General features: G+C 34.8%; 2 protein-coding genes across 3 annotated transcripts in view; one reads left to right on the top strand and one right to left on the bottom strand.

Annotated features, from left to right (window-relative positions):
- Nucleotides 1-1,365, bottom strand: part of LOC309498538 (threonine synthase-like 2) — a 33,898-nt gene extending 32,533 nt beyond the window's left edge. For both annotated transcript variants that reach the window (XM_082169307.1, XM_082169306.1), the window contains exon 1: nt 1,221-1,365. The gene's annotated coding sequence lies outside the window, so the exon portion shown is untranslated. The remainder of the gene's footprint in view (nt 1-1,220) is intronic.
- fabp1a (fatty acid binding protein 1a, liver) lies at nt 1,214-10,912 on the top strand. Its single transcript, XM_082169313.1, has 6 exons — nt 1,214-1,344; nt 2,945-3,047; nt 4,108-4,180; nt 4,312-4,484; nt 10,298-10,387; nt 10,473-10,912. The coding sequence occupies exons 3-6, from the start codon at nt 4,114-4,116 to the stop codon at nt 10,524-10,526; spliced, it is 384 nt and encodes a 127-aa protein (XP_082025439.1). The 5' UTR covers nt 1,214-1,344; nt 2,945-3,047; nt 4,108-4,113; the 3' UTR covers nt 10,527-10,912.
- Nucleotides 10,913-10,995: the final 83 nt, after the last annotated feature.

Genomic DNA, 10,995 nt, shown 5'->3' with positions numbered 1-10,995 from the left:
TGTCATTGCGCTCCCTCACGCTGTCCGAACCCGAATGAAGACGTTTTAAAGAACGTCCCATCTGCTTTGATGTCGTTGATCTATAGCCTCTGGTGTCTGAGAATCAACAACGAGTTTTTACAACAGTGTTGTCAAATATCTATTCCGAAGCTGTGGGGGGAGCTCTAGAGAGAAACCTGCGAGCAAAAAGCGAGAATACAGCGAAGAAATCCCGAAGCTACTGAGTGCTGCTTTAATACAGGAACACAATTAGTTTACTGTATTTTAGCTTTTTCAAAATGAGTTAAAAATGGGTTCCAAGAACGAGAAAATGTGTCCATTTGACTAGTGCAGAGTTTTTCCATTTGTATTATGGATAGCATATCAATGACCCATACCTGAAAGGAAGGAATTTAGATTTAGATTTAATATTTAGATTTAACATTTAGATTTAGATTTAATATTTAGATTTAACATTTAGATTTAACATTTAGATTTAGATTTAACATTTAGGTGTAACATTTAATATTTAGATTTAACTATTTAAAATATCTCTAAGTTGACAAATATTGTTGTAAATGTGCTAAAAAGTGACCGTCAAAAATTCATACCAGTTTTTTAAACATAGTTTGAAGCTAAATGTGACAAAATGTGGCTGTTATTTTCAGCGTGAGCCGCTTTACAAACGGCGCCTCATACAATATGAGGGATTTTAGTATCATTGAGATATTATTACAGTGAAAGTTTTATATCTTTTCGCTTTTCTTTTTAAGTTTTATTAAAGTTTTTTATTAAATGTTTAGTCAAGTAACAAAAATGTTTTTGGTTAACTATAACAACCCTGGTCTATATTCACTGATTTTAATTTCTATTCATAATCTTATGTTGTGTTATCAAGTAAGAAGATACAGAAATGTCTAAGATTGTATATTATATTCCTGTAATTATAAGGTTTACTCCGTAAAAACAACCAAACAAGCAGAAATCATTCCATGATTTGACAAGTTCTCGTGTGAAGATCAAAGGTCAGTTGTGCTGCATAATTAAATCCTTCTTTTTCATTTACTGCAGCTAGCTGTGTCCAGTTCGTTTCTACTCCTGACTTTACATTCATGTTCGTATTCATTATTTATGCATTAGCAGTTAGCATGCGTTTTCATCAAAAAGCGATTACAGTAGAGGAACAAAAGCGATTCATCACACACTGAAGCAGTATGAGTTAATAAGTTAATAATCATTACCTGACAGACTGAGGTGTTCGAGTGTGTGACAGTAACTCTCACTGTTACTCTGCTTTACTCCAGCTCCGCAGGGTCAGGGTTGCCAAGTCTGAGGTTTTCCTGTGGGATCTGCCTAAAGTTACAGGTTGAATGTTTGGCATATTGCGGATATTGTATTTGACCGAAATTCTTGTATTGTATTACTTTAATCATTTAAAATTGTATATCAATGATAATTCTGTGCTAGATTATGTGTTTTGTGAGGGAGGAAACTGCCTTTGATCTCCTTTGTGAATACTAAATCTGTTTTACGATTACTACTATATAGTGATTTTAAAGTTGAAGTTGTGTATAACGAATAAAAGTGACAATAAAATGTTTTGATATATGTGGGACAGGGTCATTGGGTTTGTTCGTTTTGTTCCGCGGATCTGGCAACCTCGATATCAGCGTCGGGCGGGACTTGGTGAATCGGACGCAATTGGTCTAAAGAATAATAATAATAATAATAATAATAATAATAATAATTCTTACTACTTTTGTGTTTTACTGTATATTTTCGAGAGAATTAAAGTAATCGGTGTCCTTTTTCGGGTGTAAATAATGTTGTGAAAAGCAGCACGGTGACGTCACTCTCACGTGATTCGTGTTACTTTACACAGCGATTAGGAGAATAAACCAATCACGTTTTTATTTTAGTTCGTGATTACAGTAGAACGTTTATTATTTTTTATTTTTTATTTTGCTTGAATGGAATACGAGCTTACCTCGATAAATACAAAACGTAGGCTAATACAATTCCAGCGAGTCCTACTATTAAACAATGAATGACAGGAGAATGTTTACAGTGACGTGATTACAGATCTCTGATGAGACATAATATAAGCTATATTAATATAGTAATATAATTATTAAATTCGGTTCAGCCAATATGACATTTTCATGGTCATATTTTTGACATTGAAATTATAGGAAAGTGCTTAATCAAAAATGGGACTTTATTATTAATAATACAATATAGCTGGGATGTTAATAGCACATCAGTTTTTATTGTCGGGGAGACCGGGGCTAGTTGTCACACTTTATCTTTTATTTGGGGTGAGTTTATTTTTTACTGGATAAACCTTCAAACCTTCACTACTTTTTTCAAAGGTCATTATTGGCATTGATGGTTCTGTGAAGATCCTTTTAAATCCATGGAAACTTCCCATTGCATAGAATATTAAAATGTTCTTCATACTAAGAAAAAATTTATCTTTTAAGAAGAACGTTTCTGTGGCATCACTGCGGAAAACCCCCTTTTGAAACCTTTATTTGTAAGAGTCTGTTCACAATCAATCAATCAATCATTTAAATGACCATACACATACAAACATACAGGAAATATATGTATATATACATCAATTAATGCATATTGATGTTTATTCTTTTCAGCAGAATTTAAACAAGTCAAAAAATATTCATGAAAGAGTTAATGTACAAAAATATCAAAACAGTGCAGTGATTGATGATAGTTATGAATCACAAGTCTGTAAAACTGCAATGGTTTATAGTTTATAAGGTTTCTGCTGTGATTTATTGGAGATCATTGTTGTCTGAAACTCTTAGAGCAGATTAATCAAAAGTTCGCAGCATTTAATCAAAGTTGTGTGAAAGTCTTTATTTCAGAGTAACCTTTGGACATTTATTCCACACTGAAGCTTAATCATAATCTGTCTTTATATAATCATATTGTGCATTGATAGGTTTAAAGTCTGATGTAAGAAGCCCTCAGTGAAAACAGCCTGTCGAACCAAAACTCAGCATTTCTGCAGGATCTTCTCGACCTGATCGGAGGAAATATTAACGGTAAGTCTATAACGGTTTTTAAATTTTACTTGTTTCATGACGTTCAGAGAAACATTCAAAAGTAACGTTCCATAATGTTTGAAGAAGAATAAAGTGGAATGTTCCTTTAACGCTCATATAACTGAGACATTTATTTTAACGCTCAGAAAACATTCAGAAATAACATTTTCATAAATTAAGGGGAATATTAGTGAAGTTGTGACGTTAAAATATACAGTCACACCAAAGTGTAGTCAACATTTCTCACATTATCATAGTTTATTCACTATAGTTTAGAAAATGGTAATAAAATATGAGCAGAACTCAGTTGATATTTGACTGGTTTTGTCCGTCCTTCTGTTAGAGTGTCTCACACATGAATTATGTTGAATATCTGTCAGCTGTTAAATTTAACTACACAATTAGATAATACCAGTTTAGCTCAACCAATCACCAAGCAATGCTTCATTTTGTTCAGTCTGTGTGTAAAAAGAGCATTAGCAATTAAAGACAAAACACTTCAGCAAAACATGATCAGCTCAAAGTGTCCCAATCATTTTTGGTCCCAAATTTTTATAAATGTCACTGGTAGACACTGTATGAAGAATATTTGGGTATAATATGTCACAGATTACTTTATTTTGCTCTCCTCACTTACATAACTGAACTATAGTGTCCTGATCACACTAGTGAAGAAAATATCAAAAATTATATCTGATGTCTTATTTTTTGGTTTGACTGTAAATGTTTTGCTGATGACTGGAATAAAAGATGAATCATCAAATAATTAAAGCTTCCTCACATGAGACAAACCAGCTAACACAAATATGTTCTAAGAGTGTTTTCCTAACGATCCCATGAAAACATTATTTCTGAGAGTTCCTGATGTCTGTCTTTGTTTTCTCTTCTCTTCTCTTCTATATCTATCTATCTATCTATATTTATATATATAAAAAGAGTTATAGCACTTGCATTTTGTTGTCCTATTGTTAGTTTAACTGCTTCTATTGTTCTCATTTGTAAGTCGGGGATATAAAGGGATATAAGCGTCTGCCAAATGATTAAATGTAAATGTCTGCAGCTTCTGATGGCGTTCAATGGGAAATATCAGCTGGAGTCACACGAGAACTTTGAGGCTTTCATGAAGGCCATTGGTAAGACTGTCACAAGAAGAAAACATTCACAGAAAAGCACTGTTTTTTTTGGATGAGAATGAAAGCATATTAATCCCTGTTATAGTCGTACACTTGACATGGCTTTGATGTGTTTGCGTCTCGTGTCGCAGGACTGCCGGAGGATGAGATCCAGAAAGGTAAAGATGTGAAGAGCATCTCAGAGATCCATCAGGACGGGAACGACTTCAAGGTGACGGTGACGGCGGGGACTAAAGTGATCCTGTACTCGTTCACTGTGGGAGAAGAGTGTGAGCTCGAGACCTTCACTGGAGAGAAGGATAAAGTCAGTCCCATCAGAGTCAAATCACCAGATCTAAAGAAAAAAAAACATTGGTCCCACTTTATATTAAGTAGCTTTAAGTACTATGTACTTATTGTGTTGATGTTTATTGTAAAACCCTTTTGCTGCTGTTGCGGTGAGATACGGGTATGGTGTGATACGGGTAAGGTTAGGGACAGGTGTGATACGGGTAAGGTGTGATACGGGTAAGGTTAGGGACAGGTGTGATACGGGTAAGGTTATGGACAGGTGTGATACGGGTAAGGTTATGGACAGGTGTGATACGGGTAAGGTTAGGGACAGGTGTGATACGGGTAAGGTTATGGACAGGTGTGATACGGGTAAGGTTATGGACAGGTGTTATACGGGTAAGGTTAGGGACAGGTGAGATACGGGTCAGGTTATGGACAGGTGTTATACGGGTAAGGTTAAGGACAGGTGAGATACGGGTCAGGTTATGGACAGGTGTGATACGGGTAAGGTTATGGACAGGTGTGATACGGGTAAGGTTATGGACAGGTGTGATACGGGTAAGGTTATGGACAGGTGTGATACGGGTAAGGTTATGGACAGGTGTGATACGGGTAAGATTAGGGACAGGTGAGATACGGGTCAGGTTAGGGACAGGTGAGATAAGGTTAGGGACAGGTGTGATACGGGTAAGGTTATGGACAGGTGTGATACGGGTAAGGTTATGGACAGGTGTGATACGGGTAAGGTTATGGACAGGTGTGATACGGGTAAGGTTATGGACAGGTGTTATACGGGTAAGGTTAGGGACAGGTGAGATACGGGTCAGGTTATGGACAGGTGTGATATGGGTAAGGTTATGGACAGGTGTTATACGGGTAAGGTTATGGACAGGTGTGATACGGGTAAGGTTATGGACAGGTGTGATACGGGTAAGGTTATGGACAGGTGTGATACGGGTAAGATTAGGGACAGGTGAGATACGGGTCAGGTTAGGGACAGGTGAGATAAGGTTAGGGACAGGTGTGATACGGGTAAGGTTAGGGACAGGTGTGATACGGGTAAGGTTAGGGACAGGTGGGATACGGGTAAGGTTATGGACAGGTGTGATACGGGTAAGATTAGGGACAGGTGAGATACGGGTCAGGTTAGGGACAGGTGAGATAAGGATAGGGACAGGTGTGATACAGGTAAGGTTAGGGACAGGTGTGATACGGGTCAGGTTAGGGACAGGTGAGATACGGGTAAGGTTATGGACAGGTGTGATACGGGTAAGATTAGGGACAGGTGAGATACGGGTCAGGTTAGGGACAGGTGAGATAAGGTTAGGGACAGGTGTGATACGGGTAAGGTTAGGGACAGGTGTGATACGGGTAAGGTTAGGGACAGGTGTGATACGGGTAAGGTTATGGACAGGTGTGATATGGGTCAGGTTAGGGACAGGTGAGATACGGGTAAGGTTAGGGACAGGTGTGATACGGGTAAGGTTAGGGACAGGTGTGATACGGGTAAGGTTATGGACAGGTGTGATACGGGTAAGGTTAGGGACAGGTGTGATACGGGTAAGGTTAGGGACAGGTGTGATACGGGTAAGGTTAGGGACAGGTGTGATACGGGTAAGGTTATGGACAGGTGTGATACGGGTCAGGTTAGGGACAGGTGAGATACGGGTAAGGTTATGGACAGGTGTGATACGGGTAAGATTAGGGACAGGTGAGATACGGGTCAGGTTAGGGACAGGTGAGATAAGGTTAGGGACAGGTGTGATACGGGTAAGGTTAGGGACAGGTGTGATACGGGTAAGGTTAGGGACAGGTGTGATACGGGTAAGGTTATGGACAGGTGTGATACGGGTAAGGTTAGGGACAGGTGAGATACGGGTCAGGTTAGGGACAGGTGTGATACGGGTAAGGTTATGGACAGGTGTGATACGGGTAAGGTTAGGGACAGGTGTGATACGGGTAAGGTTAGGGAAGGTTAGGGACAGGTGTGATACGGGTAAGGTTAGGGACAGGTGTGATACGGGTAAGGTTAGGGACAGGTGTGATACGGGTCAGGTTAGGGACAGGTGAGATACGGGTAAGGTTGGGGACAGGTGTGATACGGGTAAGGTTAGGGACAGGTGAGATACGGGTAAGGTTAGGGACAGGTGTGATACGGGTAAGGTTAGGGACAGGTGTGATACGGGTCAGGTTAGGGACAGGTGAGATACGGGTAAGGTTGGGGACAGGTGTGATACGGGTAAGGTTAGGGACAGGTGAGATACGGGTAAGGTTAGGAACAAGTGAGGTGTAAGGGAAGAGTCAGCAGTGTCATTACAAATGTAATTACATACATTAATTACAGCTATAATTACATGCAGGTATTTTCAAAATATAAGTACAATGTAAAAACATGCATGTACACAATAAGTCCATTGTATCAAATTATTAATTTCAATGTAACTAAAGCCACTTAATATAAAGTGGGACCAAAACATCAAGGCCTGGTTTCACAGACAGGACATTTAAGCTTTTATAAATGTGCCTTAGAAAAAATAAACATTACTGGTGTGCATCTTGAGACAAAACAATGAAATATTTTAATAAAGTTGTTTTCAGTTAAAACAGCTCAAACATGCATTTGAGTCTGGGACTACTAAAGTCTGGGCCTTGAGTCTGGGACTTTTCTGTGAAACCAGGGGGGAATTTTTACATGCTGCTTAACATTTATTTGAAATAGAAATGTTTTGTTACTTTATAAATGTCTTTACTGTCACTTTTGATCAATTTAATGCATCAATGCGCAATAAAATATTATTATTAATATATTTTGGACCAAAATGTGAATAGATAAATAAATAGAGAAGATTGATTTATATGTTTGGAGTGAAATATGAGTAGATTGATTATTTGAGTAGATTAATTAATATTTATGGAGTGAAATATGAGTAGGTTGATTAATTGAATAGATTGATTAATATTTTTTTGGAGTGAAATATGAGTAGATTGATTATTTGAGAAGATGAATTAATATTTATGGAGTGAAATATGAGTAGATTGATTAATGAAATAGATTATTCATGTTTATGGAGTGAAATATGAGTAGATTGATTAATTAAATAGATTATTCATGTTTATGGAGTGAAATATGAGTAGATTGATTCATTAAATAGATTGATTAATGTTTTTGGATTGAAATATGAGTATATTGAATAATCCTGTGAATTGATAAAAAAAATGGGGGGGGGGGGGGGGGGAATATGAGTAGATTGATAATTGTTTTGGGGGGTGAAATATATGTATATTGATTAATATTTTTGGTGGTAAAATATGAGTAGGTTGATTAATTGAGTAGATTGATTAATATTTTCAGAGCAAAATATGAGTAGATTAATATTTTTGGAGCGTTATATGAGTAGATTGATTAATTGAGTAGATTGATAATAGTTTTGGAGTGAAATATGAGTAAATTGAATAATCGAGTAGATTGATTAAAATCTTTGGGTTGAAACATGAGTAGATTGATTAATCGAGTAGATTGATTAATAGTTTTGGAGTGAAATATGAGTAAATTGAATAATCGAGTAGATTGATTAATATCTTTGGGTTAAACACGAGTAGATTGATTAATCGAGTAGATTGATTAATAATTTTGGAGTGAAATATGAGTAGATTGAATAATCGAGTAGATTAATTTATATTTATGGAGTGAAATATGAGTAGGTTGATTAATTGAATAGATTGATTAATATTTTTTGGGAGTGAAATATGAGTAGATTGATTATTTGAGTAGATTAATTAATATTTATGGAGTGAAATATGAGTAGGTTGATTAATTGAATAGATTGATTAATATTTTTTTGGAGTGAAATATGAGTAGATTGATTATTTGAGAAGATGAATTAATATTTATGGAGTGAAATATGAGTAGATTGATTATTTGAGTAGATTAATTTATATTTTTGTAGTGAAATTTGAGTTGATTGATTAATATTTTGGATCAAAATATAAGTAGATTGATAAATAGAGAAGATTGATTAATATTTTTTGGAGTGAAAAATGAGTAGATTGATTCATATTCTTAGAGTGAAATATGAGTAGATTGATTAATATTTTGGAGTGAAATATGAGTAGATTGATTAATTAAATAGATTATTAATGTTTTTGGAGTGAAATATGAGTAGATTGATTAATATTTTGGAGTGAAATATGAGTAGATTGATTCATTAAATAAATTATTAATGTTTATGGAGTGAAATATGAGTAGGTGAAATATGAGTAGATTGATTAATATTTTGGAGTGAAATATGAGTAGATTGATTAATTAAATAGATTATTCATGTTTATGGAGTGAAATATGAGTAGATTGATTCATTAAATAGATTATTCATGTTTATGGAGTGAAATATGAGTAGATTGATTCATTAAATAGATTGATTAATGTTTTTGGATTGAAATATTAGTATATTGATTAATCCTGTGAATTGATTTTAAAAAATGGGGGGGGGGGGGGGGGGTGAAATATGAGTAGATTGATAATTGTTTTGGGGGGTGAAATATATGTATATTGATTAATATTTTTGGTGGTAAAATATGAGTAGGTTGATTAATTGAGTAGATTGATTAATATTTTCAGAGCAAAATATGAGTAGATTAATATTTTTGGAGCGTTATATGAGTAGATTGATTAATTGAGTAGATTGATAATAGTTTTGGAGTGAAATATGAGTAAATTGAATAATCGAGTAGATTGATTAATATCTTTGGGTTGAAACATGAGTAGATTGATTAATCGAGTAGATTGATTAATAGTTTTGGAGTGAAATATGAGTAAATTGAATAATCGAGTAGATTGATTAATATCTTTGGGTTGAAACATGAGTAGATTGATTAATCAAGTAGATTGATTAATCATTTTGGAGTGAAATATGAGTAGATTGAATAATCGAGTAGATTGATTAATATCTTTGGGTTGAAACGAGTAGATTGATTAATAATTTTGGAGTGAAATATGAGTAAATTGAATAATCGAGTAGATTGATTAATATCTTTGGGTTGAAACATGAGTAGATTGATTAATCGAGTAGATTGATTAATAGTTTTGGAGTGAAATATGAGTAAATTGAATAATCGAGTAGATTGATTAATATCTTTGGGTTGAAACATGAGTAGATTGATTAATCAAGTAGATTGATTAATCATTTTGGAGTGAAATATGAGTAGATTGAATAATCCAGTATATTGATTCATATCTTTGGGTTGAAACATGAGTAGATTGATTAATCGAGTAGATTGATTAATAATTTTGGAGTGAAATATGAGTAGATTGATTAATATCTTTGGGTTGAAACATGAGTAGATTGATTCATCGAGTAGATTGATTAATAGTTTTGGAGTGAAATATGAGTAAATTGAATAATCGAGTAGATTGATTAATATCTTTGGGTTGAAACATGAGTAGATTGATTAATCAAGTAGATTGATTAATAATTTTGGAGTGAAATATGAGTAGATTGAATAATCGAGTAGATTGATTAATATCTTTGGGTTGAAACATGAGTAGATTGATTAATCGAGTAGATTGATTAATAATTTTGGAGTGAAATATGAGTAGATTGAATAATCCAGTAGATTGATTCATATCTTTGGGTTGAAACATGAGTAGATTGATTAATCGAGTAGATTGATTAATAATTTTGGAGTGAAATATGAGTAGATTTAATAATTGAGTAGATTGATTAATATCTTTGGGTTGAAACATGAGTATATTAATTAATTGAGTAGATTAAATCATATTTTTATCATGGTTGTCAGGCTTTGTGTGATTGATGAGATGTTACAGATCTGCTGATGTGTGTGTGTCAGACGGTGGTTCACATGGACGGGAATAAGCTGACGGTGTTTGTGAAGGGGATCGAGTCTGTGACCGAGCTGGACGGAGACACTATCAGTAACGTAAGTGGAGACTCATCCTCATCATCATCATCATCATCATCCTCATTACTAACGCGTTTATGAAACCTGTGCCGTGTGCTTTCAGACTCTCAGCTTCGATGGAATCGTGTACAAGAGGATCAGCAAGAGAATCTCCTGATCGACTCACTAGTGCACTGCAAAATGCATTTTCTTACTTAGTATTTTTGTCTTGTTTCCAGTCCATATATCAAAGAAATTAATAAATCAAGATGCATTTACTAGATGAGTAAAATGCCATAAGATGTTATGTCTTGTTTTCTGGGGAAATAAATTAAGTGTACAAATTAAGTGATTTTTTGCTTAAAAAACAACATTATCTGCCAATGGGGTCAGAAAAATAATCTTAATTCAAACAGAAACAATATTATTTTTCTAAGCCCATTGGCAGATCATTTTGCTTGTTTTAAGCAAAAACTGACTTCATTTTGATTTATATCCCCAGAAAAAAAGACATAATTTCGTATGGTATTTTACAACTTTAGTAAATGCATCTTGATTTAAGAATTTTTTTGATATTTTGACTGGAAACAAGACGAGAATACTAAGTAAGAAAAGCATGTTTTGCAGTGTGTTTGTTTAGAATGGCA

Source organism: Leuciscus leuciscus (assembly GCF_965113295.1).
Source record: "Leuciscus leuciscus genome assembly, chromosome: 5".
In the NCBI taxonomy this organism is placed as follows: domain Eukaryota; kingdom Metazoa; phylum Chordata; class Actinopteri; order Cypriniformes; family Leuciscidae; genus Leuciscus; species Leuciscus leuciscus.
This window is presented reverse-complemented; position numbering and strand designations above follow the sequence as displayed.